The sequence below is a fragment of the Eriocheir sinensis genome, unplaced genomic scaffold, assembly GCF_024679095.1.
Source record: "Eriocheir sinensis breed Jianghai 21 unplaced genomic scaffold, ASM2467909v1 Scaffold1486, whole genome shotgun sequence".
Taxonomy (NCBI): domain Eukaryota; kingdom Metazoa; phylum Arthropoda; class Malacostraca; order Decapoda; family Varunidae; genus Eriocheir; species Eriocheir sinensis.
The window spans coordinates 39,037-57,050 of NW_026110835.1; the positions used below are offsets into that span (position 1 = coordinate 39,037).

At 45.6% G+C, this 18,014-nt stretch overlaps 1 protein-coding gene across 1 annotated transcript in view; it reads left to right on the top strand.

The window, feature by feature from the left end:
* The window catches only part of LOC126990195 (fat-like cadherin-related tumor suppressor homolog), a 31,849-nt gene extending 18,196 nt beyond the window's left edge, over positions 1-13,653 (top strand). Inside the window, exons 3-5 of the mRNA XM_050848746.1 lie at positions 638-848; positions 4,892-5,031; positions 13,351-13,653. Of these exons, the coding sequence (XP_050704703.1) occupies positions 638-848; positions 4,892-5,031; positions 13,351-13,653 (654 nt within the window). The remainder of the gene's footprint in view (positions 1-637; positions 849-4,891; positions 5,032-13,350) is intronic.
* Positions 13,654-18,014: the final 4,361 nt, after the last annotated feature.

Genomic DNA, 18,014 nt, shown 5'->3' on the forward strand with positions numbered 1-18,014 from the left:
CCCTCCCTGAGTTACACACCCACATTTGATGAGGATTTTGTAGAGGTTGCTATTGGTATTCCCATGGGTAGTTTTATGAGCCTAGTGATAGTTTGACAAGGCTTCTGCACCATGAACCAAAAGCCAACTCATTAGAACCCAATTAATCTCCTTTTCGGCTCTTGGAAATACTTGTGAGAACTGAAATCGTGTGAGAATACTGACGTGAATCTGTTTGTCTCACTCACACACCTTCCCTTCCTCCTCCTCCTCCCCTTCAGAGCCTGGAAATACTTGTTGTGAGAGATAGAATCGCCCGGGAATATCTGACGTGAATCTGTTTGTCTCACTCACACACCTCCTCTTCCTCCTCTTCCTCCCCGTCAGAGCCTGGAAATACTTGGGAGATCTGAAATCGTGTGAGAATGCGGACGAGAACTCCCCTGCCTCCCTAACACCTCCCCCTCCCCTTCTTCTTCCCCGTCAGATCCTGGAAACACTTGTGAGAGATTGCATCGCCTGAATATACGGATGGAATTTGTTTATTTCTTCCCCGTCAGAGCCTGGAAATACTTGTGTGAGAGCTGAAACCGTCTGAGAGTATACGGACGAGAACTCCCTTGGCTCCCTAACACCTCCTCTTCCTCCTCCTCCTCAGATCCAGGTGAAGGACAACGGGGCGCCGCAGCTGACGGCCACCACGCGGGTCCTCGTGCGTGTGATGGACGTGCCCGAGGAGTCTCCCAACCCGCCGGTCCTGCAGCCGCCGCCCCCCGCCCACGTGATGGAGACGGACGCGCCGGGCCACCTGGTGTCCTTCATCAACGCTCAGGACCCGGATAACGACACCTTGTGGTACTACATCACAGGTGAGGGACATATAGGGTTGCATTCTTAACCCGGTAGCAGCGACGGGCCAAATTTGTGCCATGATGATACATAATCTGATCACAAATGCATTGATATATATTATGAAATGGTTTGTGTGAGGGGTGATTTTTTATCATTTTTCTCGCTTGGAGGGACCATTAAGAAACTTGATCCCCGCTGCTACCGGGTCAAACATTTCGGAGCCCAAGCACATCTATTTGACAAGACTTTCGTAGGAGTTGTGGGCACTTCCAGGAGTAGTGTTATGACCCTGGTGTTACGTTGACCCTTCTTCTGTAACTTGATCCTAAAAAAAACGCTCATTAGAACCTGACTGATCTCCTTTTTGGCCTTTGGAAATTATTGATGTGAGAACCGAAAGCGTCAAGCAATACCGGTCGGAGGCCCTTGCTGATTTTGCTGCATTCCTATTCATACGGAGATGTGCACCGCCGCCACGCGCAGTTATTGCCTGTGCTCCCAACTGTACCTTTAGTCACCGCTTCTCCTCGTCTTGGTAGCCGGTACGAGTACAGGAACAGTGACCAGACTAACTGTTTACACTGGTCACAGAATGGCTGACTCTTTTTTTTTTTTTTTTGTTGTTGTTGTTAGATCAGTATTTTTTTTAAAGGGAAATACCTTAGAAGAGTGACGTTTAGTTCTAGGTTATGATTTTCTCACTTTGTTTCCTTTGATAACGTGTTTTCTCTAATGGCCAGAAATACTTTTTTTTTCGCCTCTTTTTTTTCTCGCTACAGAATGGCGACCGTAAGTTTTGGGTTGTATTAGTGATTTGAGGGAAAACAATACCTACTAAATAAGAGTTACCTAGTCACGTTTATTTCAAGGATGTGATTTGCTCGCTTCATTTCCTCAGCTAAACTGTTTTTCTACCGGTCAGAGTAACTTCTTTTCACGCTACGGACTGGCTACCTCACTCAGGTTTAGGGTGTATCGGTGACTGGGGGGAAATTTTTACCTAGGACATGTCTCGCTCGCTTTGTTTTCTTTGCTAACGTATTTTTCTACCGGTCAGAGTAACCGTTTTTCACGCTACGGAATGGCTACCTCACTCAGGTTTAGGGTGTATCGGTGACTGGGGGGAAATTTTTTACCTAGGACATGTCTCGCTCGCTTTGTTTTCTTTGCTAACGTATTTTTCTACAGGCCAGAGTAACCGTTTTTCACGCTACGGAATGGCTACCTCACTCAGGTTTTGGGTGTGTCAGTAAGTGGGGAAAAAGTATACCTAGGACATGTCTCGCTCGCTTTGTTTTCTTTGCTAACGTATTTTTCTACAGGCCAGAGTAACCGTTTTTCACGCTACGGAATGGCTACCTCAGTCAAGTTTTGGGTGTGTCAGTAACTGGGGGAAATAATACCAAGGACATGTCTCGCTCGCTTCTTTGCTAACGTATTTTTCTAGCGGTCAGAGTAACCGTTTTTCACGCTACGGAATAGCGAACTCAGTCAAGTTTTGGGGTGAATCAGTAATTTTTGGGAAGAATAATACGTAGGATATGTTTCTCTGGCTTTGTTTTCTTTGTTAACGTGTTTTCTATCGTTCAGAGTAACTTTTTTTTTTACGCTACAGAATGGCTACCTCAGTGAAGTTTGGGGTGTGTCAGTAACTGGGGGAAAAATTATACCTAGGACACGTCTCGCTCGCTTCTTTGCTAACGTATTTTTCCATCAGTCAGAGTAACCGTTTTTTACCCTACAGAATGGCGAACTCAGTCAAGTTTTGGGGTGAATCAGTAATTTTGGGGAAGAATAATACGTAGGATATGTTTCTCTGGCTTTGTTTTCTTTTTTAACGTGTTTTCTACCGGTCAGAGTAACTTTTCTTTTACGCTTCAGGATGGCGAACTCAGTCAAGCTTTGGGGTGAATCCGTAATTTTTGGGAAGAATTATACCTAGAATGTGTTTCGCTCGCTTTCTTTCCTTTGTTAACGTAATTTTCTACCGGTCAGAGTAACTGTTTTTTCACGCTACAGAATGGCGAACTCAAGTTTTGGATTGAATCATTAATTTCGGGGAAGAATAATACCAAGGATATGTTTTGCTCGCTCCATTTCCTTTGCGAACGTGTTTTCTACTGGTCAGAATATCCGTTCATACGCAACTGAATGGCTAACTCATCTTTGGGGGTTGAATCAGTAAATTGGGAGAGGAAAATAATGCCTTAGAGTTAGTAACGTATATCTCTATGGTGATCTGTTGTGTTCGCTTCGTTTCCTTCGATTACGGTTGTGTCCCGTCTCCTGGGATCTGTTCCCTTCTCCTATAATTCCTTCCCCTTCTGTCTCTCTCCGGCATATGACCACAGATGTTGCGCCGACTAAACGAAACTTTCCAACTTTTCCTTCGATTACACGTTTTTCTACCGGTCAGCATAACTTTTTACCTTACAGAATGGCGAACTACGTCAAGTTTTGGGGCGAATCAGTAATTTGGGATAAGTTTTGCTCGCTTCATTTCTTTTTTCTCGTGGGCAGAGTAACTTTTTTTTTACGCTACAGAATCAGCAATTTGGGATAAGTTTTGCTCGCTTCATTTCCTTTTTCTCGTGGGCAGAGTAACTTTTTTTTTACGCTACAGAATCAGTAATTTGGGATAAGTTTTGCTCGCTTCATTTCTTTTTTCTCGTGGGCAGAGTAACTTTTTTTACGCTACAGAATCAGTAATTTGGGATAAGTTTTGCTCGCTTCATTTCCTTTTTCTCGTGGGCAGAGTAACTTTTTTTTTACGCTCCAGAATCAGTAATTTGGGGAAAAACAATACCCAGGATATATTTTGCTCGCCTCATTTCCTTTGCTAACGTATTTTTCTCGTGGGCAGATTAACCTTTTTTTTACGATTCAGAATGGCGAACTCAATCAAGTTTTGGGAATATCAGAACTGGGGGGAAAATGATACCTAGGATATGTGTTGCTCGCCTCATTTCCTTTGCTAACGTATCTTTCTCGCGGGCAGATTACATTTTTTTTTTTTTACGCTTCAGAATGGCGAACTATTTAATTTTTATGGTATATCAGAACTGTGGGGAAAAAATGATACCTAGGATATGTGTTGCTCGCCTCATTACCTTTGCTAACGTATCTTTCTCGTAGGCAGATTAACTTTTTTTCTTTTTACGCTACAGAATGGCGAACTCAGTTAAGTTTTGGGTATATCAGAACTGGGGGGGAAAATAATACCCAAGACATGTCTCGGTCGCTCTGTTTTCTTTGCTAACGTATCTTTCTACCGGTCAGAGTAGCTTTTCTTTTTACGCTACAGAATGGCGAACTCTAGTTTTGGATTGAATCACTAATTTGGGGGAAGAATAATACCAAGAATATGTTTCGCTCGCTTCATTTCCTTGGCTAACGTGTTCTCCACTGGTCAGAATATCAGTTTTTACGGTACAGAATGGCTAAGTCGGTCAAGTTTTGGGGTGAATCAGTAAATAGGGTGAAAATAATACCTATAAAGAGTTAGTAACGTTTATTGGGTATGCGGCGGCTGAGTGGTAGCGTGCTGGGCCCACATTCATCGCGTGATGGACGACGCGAGTTCGAATCCCCACGCTACCACCTCGGATTTTTCAGTCACCGCCGAGTGGCTTAAAACTACCCACATGCTGTCCTGAAGACCACCCATCAACCCGGACTCTAGAGGAAACCGTCCAAGTGAATCAAGAACGAGTTCCGGGGGGAAGCATGAGCCAAGATAAGATGGCGCCACTATAAACACCTGCCAGCGCCAATACGGGCTGGGGCCGACTTCCATCCAGGCCCCTCAAGCAGGCCTAGTGGCGCTATAGGCGTAGACGTAAAAATAAAAAAAAGATCTGCGGTGATCTGTTTTTTTCGCTACATTACCTTTGACACGTTTTTCTATTGGTACACTACAGAATGGCTAACTCATTTTTGTTTTGTTTTGTTTTTATGGTTGCATAAATACTTTTTGGGGGAAATCATACCCAAGGAATTGCTTCTACGATATGTTTTGCTCGCTTCCTTCCCTTTGCTAATGTGTCTTTCTCGCGGGCAGAGGGTGACGAGAGCGGCCGGTTCAGCATGGGCGTGGACTCTGGCCTGGTGAGCCTGGCCCGCCGCCTGGACCACGAGGAGCAGCACCACTACGCCCTCACCGTCACGGCCACAGACGGCGTCCACACCGCCGCCACCCAGGTCAGTGTGCGAGAGAGAGAGAGAGAGAGAGAGAGAGAGAGAGAGAGAGAGAGAGAGAGAGAGAGAGAGAGAGAGAGAGAGAACACAAAGGAACACAAAGGAAGAACAAACAACAGCAGACCTGCTGGTCCTTACGAGGCTGTTTGTGACAAGCTACACTAACTATCTAATCAAAGGCGGAAGATGAAGGACAGCAAAGGCGAAGGCTCCTCCCCCCCCCCCCCAACCCACCCACCCAAGCTGGCAGGAAAGGAAAAAGAACCATGCAGCATGGAAAAACTGCATGGAATTTATGTAGGAAAGAGGAAAGAACTACCATTACTGCTACCACTAACCGGGCGATAAAAGCGGACAAGGACACCAGTATTCGAAAGAACTTAACGTTATTACGACAATGAGTAATATCTTAGTTGCTGGTTGGATTCAAAATACTTGTCTAATCTATTCTTGAAGGCCGTAACTGTTGTACTATCAACGACATCACAGGGTAGAGAGCTCCAAACATTAACAACTCGATTGAAGAAGAAGTGTTTAGCTTCGTGCGACGAGAATCTTTTACCACTTATCTTCAAATTGTGATTTCTTCTTGTTCTATTTGATCGATCAATTGTAAAGTAATCTTCCGCATTAATATCACTGAATCCTTTAAACATTTTAAACACTTCTATTAGATCGCCTCGCATTCTTCGTTTTGATAGGCTGAATAAATTTACTTCTTTAAGCCTTTGTTCATATGATAAATTTCTCAACCTAGGAATCATCTTTGTTACTCTTCGTTGAACCCGTTCCAACTTTTCTATGTTTTTTTCTGTAATAGGGAGACCAAAACTGTACACAGTACTCTAGACGGGGTCGAACCAACGAATTATACAGTTTTAATATTACTTTTTCTGATTTATTATTAAAGACTCGTCCGATGAAGCCAACCAATTTGTTTGCAGTTTTAACTACCTCTGAACAATGCTGACCGGGCTTTAAATCGCTTGATATAGTGATTCCAAGATCCTTTTCTTTACTTACTGCAGAAAGTTGTTGGCCATTCATTACGTACCGAACGCGATTGTTATTTTTTCCGATGTGCAACACTTTACATTTGTCAACGTTAAATTTCATTTGCCATTGATTGTCCCAACGTGCAAGTCGATCTAGATCTGATTGTAAACTTCCTCGTCGAGTGTCGCAGTTACTTTACTAGCAATTTTTGTGTCATCAGCAAATTTTGATACTTTGCAAGTGAGCCCATCATCGATATCATTAACATAAATTAAGAAGAGCATGGGGCCAAGCACTGATCCTTGAGGTACGCCGCTTCTGACATCGAGCCAGTTAGATGTAACACCGTTTAGAACTACTCTCTGTTTCCGCTCAGAGAGCCAGTCCGCAAGCCAATAGTGAGAGACGAAAATATGTAATAAGAGATAGAATAGAGAGAGAGAGAGAGATGAAAATATGTAATAAGAGATAGAATAGAGAGAGAGAGAGAGAGAGAGAGAGAGAGAGAGAGAGAGAGAGAGAGAGAGAGAGAGAGAGAGAGAGAGAGAGAGAGAGAGAGAGAGAGAGAGAGAGAGAGAGAGAGAGAGAGAGAGAGAGAGAGAGAGAGAGAGAGAGAGAGAGAGAGAGAGAGAGAGAGAGAGAGAGAGAGAGAGAGAGAGAGAGAGAGAGATGAAAATATGTAATAAGAGATAGAATAGAGAGAGAGAGAGAGAGAGAGAGAGAGAGAGAGAGAGAGAGAGAGAGAGAGAGAGAGAGAGAGAGAGAGAGAGAGAGAGAGGCTGTGTTTATAATTCTGAGCATCGTTTTCTCTCTCTCTCTCTCTCTCAATAAGATACTCGCTAACTGTTAACTCTTGCCCCACCGTGTTGTATTCCATTGCTCCAGCACAGAGCACACAGCACAGAGCACACAGCACAGAGCACACAAACAACGTGACTCACTCCCGCCCGTAAACTTTTATTTTTACGCCGTCAAAATTATAGTCTCATGATGTCATCGGCCGGCGAGCTGAATGCGGTGCGGCCTCTCCCTCCCTCTCTCTCTATGTTAACCCCGGCGCCGTAACAAAGTGAATTTAAAGTACAATATTTTTCATGGCAGCTAATATTGTTTGTAAATTGTTAAAGCACTTTGTGACATATGCAAATTTCGGGGCGACGGTTGCTACTTTGTTTTTCGAAAGCGACACAAAGGCAAAATGCACTGCCCAGCCTGCGGTGAACTGTGACTAACGACGAAGTGTAGAGTTTTTGCCTTATAAACTAACTCTCCCTCCAAACTGAGTGCTGATGTATAGGGGCTTGTACCCTAACCAGCATGCCTCCAAGGTTGGCGTTATCAGACGCTTCCGCTTCTCACATCAGCAATTTCCAAAGGCTGAAAGGGAGATTAGTCGGGTTCTAATGAGTGTTCTTTTAAGCTCAATTAAGGTACAGAGGAAGGGTCAGACTACCACCAGCCACCGTGCGTCCAAGGTTGGTGTTCTCAGTCGCTTCCGCTTCTCACATCAGCATTTCCAAAGGCCAAAAGGGAGAGTGGTCGGGTTCTAATGAATGTTCTTTTAGGTTCATGTTACAGAGGGTCAGACTACCACCAGGGTCACAAAACTACCCCTGGATATGCTCAAAACTCCCTTGTCAAATATGTGAGCTTTGGTTCCATAATATTTAAGAGATCAGTTGTGTTCTAATAAGTGTTTTTAGGTTCATGATACAAAGGAAGGACCAAACTATCACCAGGGTCATTCCGCTTCGATCCTGTGGCGGTGTTTTAGCTCGAAGGTCTTGTGATACTTTCTTTACCTTTATGACTCGCGAATATGTCCTCCAAGTTACGGGCGGGCGCGGTGTTCTCCCCGCGGAGCGATATGTCTCGATGGTGAGTAGTGTGTTTACCCTAAGTCTATATACACCAAGTCAAGTCATACGCAGGTTTGTGGGAGGAGACACGGCCGAGGCGTGGTTTACGCGTGACACTGCTTAGAGCCAAACTACTAAAGTTTAGGGCCGTGTTCCCTGTTTTTATATAAACTTTAACAGCAGCGGACAAGGATGATTTTGGCAGTGGATGTTTGAGACCCCGACCTAATGGGCAGAATTATGATTCATTATCCACATGTGACACCAAATCATATTTTTGCCCATTTGGTCGGGGTCTCAAACATCCACTGCCAAAATAACATCCTTGTCCGACGCTTTGTTAAAGTTTTATTTGCGAAAAACAGGGGAACACGGCCCCTGAAACCGTTAGTAGAGAATGTAGAAACAGGGATTTGGAGAAAACGAAGAAAGGCGGACTAATTTAAATCAATCACTTCATCATGCCCTCCCTCACATTCCACACCGCCGTTTGTAGGCAATGGAATTGCAGTCACGCAATAGCACAATAAAAATACATATTTTTTCGTCAGTGGCTTGCCTGAACGCGCTGTGAAAGGAGGCGAGAATGCATATCCAGAGTGCACATACGGCCCCAACTTTAGTCACCCCTGAACTGGCGGGTATTTTTTTTTTTTTTAGCTTCAAGTGACCAAGGGCGGATCCAGCCTTGAGTTTTTGGGGGGGCCAACTGTTCATCGACGACGGACTGTACACATGGAATTAAGTCACATCGGATTGCATTGTGCTTTTCAGGGGCATAACTCAAGAATTAGATCCAGAATACTTTTGGTCTTTATTAAGCATATATTAATATATAACATATAAGAATCACAATAATCACATCGTAATATTTAAAAACATTGCTTTCATCAGCCTTGACCTTTTTTAATCTTGACAACCCCGTCTTCTTGCCTCCATATGTAAATTTTGACCTTTACCATATACACTTGTCATGCGATATAATAAATAATAATGAAATGCTCAGATGCAATTATGTTTGCTCGTGTTTGCTTTGCTCGTAGTATGGCTTATAGGCCTATTTCTATCATCATAACTGAAATCCCCACGTCTAAATGTCATACATGTACGAGCGTATTAAAGACAAAAACACGATGTTTATGCAGTTGTGCCTCTTTGAAAATCGGACCTACTCTCGCAAGAGCCAAATGTCGTTGTCCAGTCCAGATGACACAGTAGTCTATCACTTCAGCTGCGCTCGGCGAGTGCCAGAGCCAGACTTCATAAAGAAGTCGACCACCTTCTCGGAGGCTGGGAGAAGGTCGCGGTGCGTTTGGCACATGACCAGCGCCTCCAAACGTTCCTCCCCCATTGTCGCCCGGACCTCGGTCAACGTCCAGGTGACCTTGCTGAAGGTCCGCTCGGCCTCCGCAGCGGACACCGGCAGTACCGCAAGGATCTGAAGGAAGGTATTAAAGGAATTTAGTGTTGATTGAGGATATAGGAGCATAACCTACGGCATGTAAAACGTACCGGGAACGCAACGGATTGTACCGAGGGGACATAAAGAAAATATCTTCCTCAGTGAGTTACAAAAATAACAACCAGATATGATCTCGTCCCGGCACATTTTTCTCATTTATCTATCTGTGTCAATAAGTGCTAAACATATCACTTTTAGAAACGACAGTAAGGTAAATAGAGGAATGAATTTGTAAGTACGGTGAGGACTGAAAACGCTAACCTGCAGGAGACGGTGGATGGTCGGGAAGGTAACGGGGTCGCAGTGGTCCAGGGCTGCTACTGCGGTGTCGGGTACCACCTTGTCCTGGTTGCGCCGCCACATGGCTTTATAGACCTGGAGTTCTGCCTTGGTGTCGCACTCAAAGCTCTCAGGTAGAACCGGCAGAAAGAGCTCCCAGCCTGGACGGATGTCCTCCCACGATGCGCCGGCCACTCGCGTTGGCAGAATGGCGGAAAGCGAGAACGCCTGAGTGTGGTGAGTGTGTCGTGCCGCCCCTGCTCGACGTCCAGCGGCATCAGTTCCCGGTTGGGTGCTGCCGAACCTCTCCTCCATGTCCTGCTGCACAGCATCGATGGCTGGGAAGAAGATGTTCACGCGGTAGTAGCCCGAGGTTTATGGGCTAAAGATTCGACAGCGCACGCCCTGAGTAAATTCTATATTTAGAAGTCCTTGCTGAAGCTCAACCTTGGTATTTTCCCTAATCGCTGATTGGCCGAAGAGGCCTTCCTTCTCAGCGCTTAATTCCGATTCGCTTGTGCATTGAGGCCATAGAATTGGATTTTGTTTTATGTAGTAGAGCGATGCAGTATCGACTATCGAGTTCTACATGATATGTATATGATTGAGGGAGGCTGACAGTATCTGTAACGAATTTCTTTGGGGGGGGCCAAAACATACTCTCAGAGCGTTTGGGGGGGGGCCATGGCCCCGTGGCCCCCCCCCCTGGATCCGCCTATGCAAGTGACGTCATCCCGCTGCTCCGCCCCAAAACCGCCTCCTGCGCGTACCGGTCGCAGTTTTGAAGCAGAGTGACTTGACTTGGTATATATAGACTTAGGGCCGTATTACTAAACATTTCGCCGCCCAAGTACACATATTTGACAAGGCTTTCGTATGAGTTTTGGGCATTTCCAGGAGTAGTTTTATGACCCTGGTGGTAGTGTGACCCTTCCTCTGTACCGTGAACTTAAAGAAACACTCATTAGAATTGAGTTGATCCCCTCTTTGACCTTTAGAAATACAGATGTGAGAAGCGAGTATGTCTTATAATACCGACCTAATTAGTGTTTACCGATGAGCGGAGGGGAGCGCGGGCCGGGCCGTTGCATCGTAAAGCAGACTAATACCGCTGCAAGATGTTATCACCGGGCCGTTTGCTGCCTCACGCTACTAGCGGCGGTATTCTCAGACGCTGCCGCCTCTCACATCAGTCATTGCCAAAGGCCGAAAAGGAGATTTATATTGTTGTAAAGAGTGTTATTTAGGGTCATGGTGCAGAGGAAGGGTCTAACTACCACCAGGGACATAAAACTACTGATGGAAATGCCCTCAACTCCTACGAAAGCCTTGTCAATTGTGTGTGCTTAGGCTCCGAAATTTTTAAGCATAGGGCCCAGGGTCGCTATTCTCAGACCCCTCCGCCTCCACATCAGTCATTTCCAAAGGCCGAAAAGAAGATTTATATTGTTCTAATGAGTGTTTTTTTTAGGCTCATTATACAGAGGAGGGGTCAAACTACCACCAGGTTCGTAAAAGTACCCCTGGAAATGCCCGCAGCTCCTCCGAAAGCCTTGTCAAATGTGTGCTTGGACGCCGAAATTTCTAAGTATAGGGCATAGTGAACCTATCCTCAGACGCTTCCGCCTTCACATCAGTCATTTCCAAAGGACGAAAAGGAGATTTATATGGTTCTAATGAGTGTTTTTTTAGGCTCATGGTGCAGAGGAAGGGTTAAACTCCCACCAGGTTCATAAAAGTATCCTTCCAAATGCTCAAACTACCACCAGGTTCATAAAAGTAGCCCTGGAAATGCCCGCAGCTCCTCCGAAAGCCTTGCCTGATACATGTGCTGGGTCGCCGGAATGTTAAAGAGTAAGGCCCCAGAGATGTTCGTGACTGAAAGCGTCGCCAACTTTTAGTGATATCGAAAAAGTGGCTTATTGATCCGTAGGTTTCTTCATATTCTCCCGAGGATGCAGTATTAGATGGTAACGGTGGTGTTTTGTTTGTTCGTTTGTTTGTTTGTTTACAGCAGGGAGACAGCTCAAGGGCAAAACAAAAAGCAACAAAAGAAGCCCGCTAGGCGCTGCTCCAACAAGACGAGGCTGAGTAAGAGGCCAAGAGAGGTCAAAACGTGTGGAAGAGTTTCATCATCAAACACTCATCAGCCGCCTGTCAGATGAGCCAAATAATTATAAGCTGCGGATGACCAAGACTGTGGCTGCTATAGTTTGTACGCCTCGTCACGCTCGCATTGTGCACCTCAAGTGTTGTTTGATCTCTCTCTCTCTCTCTCTCTCTCTCTCTCTCTCTCTCTCTCTCTCTCTCTCTCTCTCTCTCTCTCTCTCTCTCTCTCTCTCTCTCTCTTTCGTTTGATAAAGTCCCACATAAGCGTTTGATAAAGTCCCACATCATAAATTACTTTATAAATTAAAGCAAATAGGCATTGACGGTCAAGTAAACCAATGGATCGCGAATTGATTGAGCAACAGACAACAAAGAGTTGTGATTGACGGATTTAACTCAGAGTGGGCGCCGGTCACTAGTGGCGTCCCTCAGGGCTCGATTCTTGGCCCAGTGCTCTTCATTATTTACATCAACGACGTGGATGTTGGACTCAATAATCGCATTAGTAAATTTGCAGACGACACAAAGATTGGTAACTCGGTTCTCACTGACGAAGACAGGCAAAGCCTCCAAGAGGATTTGCACAAAATTTCAGCCTGGTCGGATAAATGGGAGATGCCCTTTAACGTAGACAAGTGCCAGGTCCTTCAAGTTGGAACAAAAAATAAAAAGTTCGATTACGAAATACGCGGCGTTAAACTCACAAGCGTTCAATGCTTTAAGGACCTGGGGATTAAAATCGCGTCAAACCTCAAATTCTCACAGCAATGCATCGATGCAGCAAATAAAGCGAACAGAATGTTGGGCTTCATTAAAAGAAACTTTTTATTCAAGAATAAAGATGTAATACTTCCGCTCTACAATAGTTTAGTCAGACCCCACTTGGAATATGCGGTACAGTTTTGGTCTCCCCACCATGCAAAGGACATTGCTAAACTAGAAGCTGTTCAGCGGCGAGCAACAAAAATTATCCCTTCCTTGCGCAACAAATCCTACGAAGAAAGGCTTTCCACCCTTAACATGTTCTCTCTTGAGAAACGTCGCCTCCGAGGAAAACTGATCGAATGTTTTAAAATACTTAATGGTTTCACGAATGTAGACAGAACAAAATTGTTTATGATCGATGACACTTTGCGAATGAGGAACAATGGCACAAAACTCAAATGTAGACAAGTAAACTCAGACTGCACCAAAATTTTCTTCACCAACGTTGTAGTGCGAGAATGGAATAAGCTCCCACCATCAGTGGTCCAGTGTAATACGATTGACTCCTTTAAAAACAAGCTCGACCATCACTTCCTTCAACTTAATATTAACTAGAGTAGAAAAGCAACGTTTTGGAGCCATCTGATTAATGTAAAATCACTTAGGTTTAAGGACAGACCACCTAGTCTGGACCATGGGGTCTGTGTGGTCTGATTTTATATGTAAATCTATGTAAATCTCTCTCTCTCTCTCTCTCTCTCTCTCTCTCTCTCTCTCTCTCTCTCTCTCTCTCTCTCTCTCGTTATAGTTATAGTTATCTCCAACATTCCTTTCCACAACACACCCTTCCCGTCAGCTGTCCGTCATTTCCCCCTTGGCTAACGTAACCACTTGGTGCCTCCCTTGCCGCAGCTCGTGGTGGAGGTGATGGACGCCAATGATCACCGCCCGGTGTTCAGCGCCAGGACCTACGAGGGTGGCGTGAGCGAGGACGTGGCGCCGGGGTCCACCGTGGTCACCCTGCAGTGCCGAGACAGGGACCAGTCACCCACGGCGTCCTCCGCGGTGTACTTCACGCTGCACCACGCCCAGGCCTTGGCGTCCCAGGGCCTCTTCACCGTGGACTCGTTCACTGGTGACCTCATCGTGGCCGAGCCCATGGACAGGTCAGACGAGCAGCTGGCGTGTCAAGCTGCAAGAAACAAAGATGAATAGTCTTGCTGTCTGAGTATACTGAATGCAGTTATTGAACATGTGATAACCTTGAGGCTCATCTCCACGTAGGGAGGTGTCCAGCGTCCACGAGCTGACCGTGAGCTGCAGGGACCGCGGCCGACAGGAGAACGCAGACTTTGCCCGCGTGTCCGTGACGGTGGAGGACGCCAACGACCACGAGCCCGTCTTCCTGGAGCCCATGATCATCGCCAAGGTGAGTACACTGTGCCTGCGGCGGCTCGTGCACCGCCGCCTCAACCGACACCAGTTACCTGACCTGTGAAATATCGCCGGAGTTGAAGAATACTTTTCGTAAGTATTATAGGAAGTTAATTAAAGCAACTACATCACTATTATACACAGAAAACGTATAAATAGGCGATTCATATCTAATCCAGAGAAAAAAGTTTGTATATGACGAACGTTCCAACATAATATTTGAATAATGGAACAATCTGATGAACTAAAGTCAAATGTATAGTTATTGTATGACGAGTCTCGTCCCGGCGCGTGCCTCACCATGCCGTGGGGTGCGGGTCCGTAAACAGCCGTTGTCAATAGTCGTGTTTCACCTCCCGCCCAAATAACACAAGTCCAGCAAACAGAGGCCGCGCCAGGGGATGTATCGTTGCTCTCCCATCGGACCGAATCCTCCAAACTTACGACGCTCCTCTGGCCAGAACCGAACAATGATGACTAGTGTGTGTGTGTGTGTGTGTGTGTGTGTGTGTGTGTGTGTGTGTTTTAGAGAGAGAGAGAGAGAGAGAGAGAGAGAGAGAGAGAGAGAGAGAGAGAGAGAGAGAGAGAGAGAGACCCTAAATCAGTACCTTTCAGCTCCTTTCGAGACGTTTAAAAACGTAACCCATCTTCTTTTCTGAGTCATAACAACGAGTCAATATCCCGGCGGCTTAAATCACGGGAAGCTGCGGGAAACAAATAAGGGTTTAACCTCCCAAAGTTCGGCGGCGGGGAAAGGGGATTTGCAACGCCACTTAACTCCCTTGTAAACTTCACGAGCAGGCGGTGAAAAAGGACGAGGCGAGAGGCGGCCTTAAACAGCGGGGCGGCCTGAGAGGAGTAGCCATAAAGTTAGGAGCACGGTAAGAATAGCCATAAAAGTAGCGGCGAAAGACAGAGGAGCGGCAGGGCGGGGAGGAGGAGAGATCAAAGGCAGGAGCTTGAAGTGGGCGCTTCAGACGAACACCCTCTTACCCTACGAGGCTGAAGGGGGTGTGAGATGCAGTCCCGACAACCTACACGTACGGGGACGCTCCATAAAGGCGTGAACGAGGCTCTTTGGGGGGGTGAAGGAGGAGAGGAAAAGAGTAGGAGAAGGAGGAGGTGGAAGAGGCACGTGAGATAGTTAGTGACGTTAAATTAGTGGACGTTTACGGAGCGATTAACTTCGTATAAATTGTTTAGTCCGTGATGAAAATACGTCAGAAAGAACGATGTGTTATGACGTGCTTTGGGCGTGATTGGCCTGTAATGGTAAGGAATGAGAGTTTTATTATTATTATTATTATTATTATTATTATTATTATTATTATTATTATTATTATTATTATTATTATTATTATTATTATTCCTGTTGTTGTTTTTACTTGTAGTAGTAGTAGTAGTAGTAGTAGTAGTAGTAATAGTAGTAGTAGTGGTAGTAGTAGTATGTTGTAGTAGTAGTAGTAGTAGTAAATAGATGTAGTAGCCTAGTTGTAGTAGTAGTCAATTGTTGTTGTTGTTGTTGTTGTTCTTCTTCTTCTTCTTCTTCTTCTTCTTTTAGTAATAGTAGGGATGGTTGTAGTAGTAGTAGTAGTAGTAGTAGTAGTAGTAGTAGTAGTAGTAGTAGTAGTAGTAGTAGTAGTAGTAGTAGTATTTTTTGTCATTGTTACTATTATTAGCGTTGCCATTGTTGTTATTGCTATTATAATTAGTATCAGTATAATATTCTTGTCATTATTATTATTCATATTACTTGTGTTCATACTTTCAAAACTACTGCTTACATTATTATCGACGTTAGTGTCATTAATATAATTTTAACACTTTGTTTACTTCTGTTCTGATGCAATTACAATTATTACTCTCTCTCTCTCTCTCTCTCTCTCTCTCTCTCTCTCTCTCTCTCTCTCTCTCTCTCTCTCTCTCTCTCTCTCTCTCTCTCTCTCTCTCTCTCTCTCTCTCTCTCTCTCTCTCTCTCTCTCTCTCTCTCTTCCACACTCCCTCCCCCTCCCCCTCCCCCCCCCCCCCACACCGCACCAACCGCCCCTTGGTTACGCTAACCTCTGTAACCTCGATGCCATGCTGACACTAACAAATCTCTCCACATCGCACTGATAATATCTCCATCCCAACTCTCTCTCTCTCTCTCTCTCTCTCTCTCTCTCTCTCTCTCTCTCTCTCTCTCTCTCTCTCTCTCTCTCTCTCTCTCTCTCTCTCTCTCTCTCTCTCTCTCTCTCTCTCTCTCATCCTTTGAAAACAATGTGTCAGCCTATTATATTGATTATAATCCTATCTATATATCTGTCAATGTCGCTAAACTAATAGGAATATTAATATTAGTGTCATTCCACAGTAGATATCACTACTACTTTCAATCATAATCAATAATCAGTCATTATTACTACATGTACTACCAATATTCCTGTTGTCATTAATATCAATATCTATAATTTTATAAATGCTTGACCCTCCAAGCCAAAGAAGATGCTGCGTTTGTACAAAAGAAGATCACAGATGTATAAACTGTGCATGTGTTAAGGAGAAAAGACGCTGTACGAACTGTAAAAAGAGCGACAGGTGCCAAAATCCCCTGGGCAGGGATCAGAGCAGGGAGGATAACGATGAAGCGCGACACCGCGGGGACAATGAGGGCCGCCGGGGAAGGAGTGAGCGGGGGGAGGGGGTGTCGGAGGGAGCTGCTGCACAACCGCCACCTCCATATCCCCCTCAACCGGTACCACCCCTTCCATTGGCACCTCCAATGTTGCCACTACCAACACCACTACCACCACCCCCTCATCACTCTTCCTCTTCGACTGGACAGGGCGCGGCGGAGGTCGGGGGAAGCTTTGCTTGGAAGGGGCTAGCGGAGGGGGAAGCAACGAGGTGGGTGGATGACACATACCTTGAAGTTGTTGGGTGGTCTGCAAGAAATCTTTTTGAACCACCCAGATGTGGAGCCACGACATTTATCATCAAAGAAATTGTCACCCTGTTAAATAACTACATCCAGAACACACCACTGGCGCCCCTATCCCTGAAAATTGTATTCACTCTCCCCCATCTCTTCCTCCAAAAAGCACACCCAAAGACCAAACAAGCCGAAAATATCGAGGCATTAAGAAGACGAGTTGCCTTGTGGCAAACTAACGAGTTAGATGCCCTCCTTGGAGAAGCCAGAGCCATACAGGAGGCTCCCCGGACCCCAACAAAACAACACCTCCACAGAAGACAGGGCCCGGAAGTTTGCAGACAAAATGCGACAAGGCAACGTTGCGTCTGCAACACGAGCCTTGTCAGAAAATTCCACACGGGGTGTGCTTCCACTCACCAGGGACACGATCAGTCAACTCAAGGAAAAACATCCTCCACCGAGTGACCTGAAGGGACTGAGACTGGCAGGATGTCACCAACCACCGAATCCAGTTATATACGAAAGGATAACAGGAGAGATGGTGTGGAAGAAACCCTCAGACTCGTGGCAGCGCGGGCCCTCAGGACTTGATGCACGGGGATGGCGAAGCTATCTGAGCAGCGCCAACTTTGGCAATGCAGCTGGCGACTTGCGCAACACTATTGCAGCACTGGCAGAAAACTCGCCTCCTCCAGCTGTCACTATGTGGACGCCCTGAGGGCATGCCGCCTCATTCCCCTGGACAAGAGGCCGGGATGCAGGCCTATAGAGTCGGAGTAGTCCTGTGGCGCATCGTAGGCAAATGCATCATGGCTGTCGTCAAAGAAGATGTGAGAATGGCAGCAGGGAACCTCCAAGTTTGTGCGGGGCAGCAGGCAGGAGGAGAAGCAGCAGTCCATGCCATGCGGGAGATATTCGACCACGTGGAGTGCGAAGCAGTGCTTCTTGTTGACGCCAAAAAGGCCTTCAACACAATAAATAGAAAGACTATGATACATAACATTAAAACCAAGAGACCTAGCTTAGCTATTTATGTCGAAAATACCTATACATACCGACTGACTTATACATAAATAGCCACAGTGGAAAGGTGAAAGTGTTAAAATCATCTGAGGGAACAACACAAGGTGACCCAATAGCCATGGCTATGTACGCCCTGGGCCTATCAGTCCTCCAAAATGAAATCGCGTTCGCAGAAACACGGGTGAAACAGGTGGCTTATGCGGAT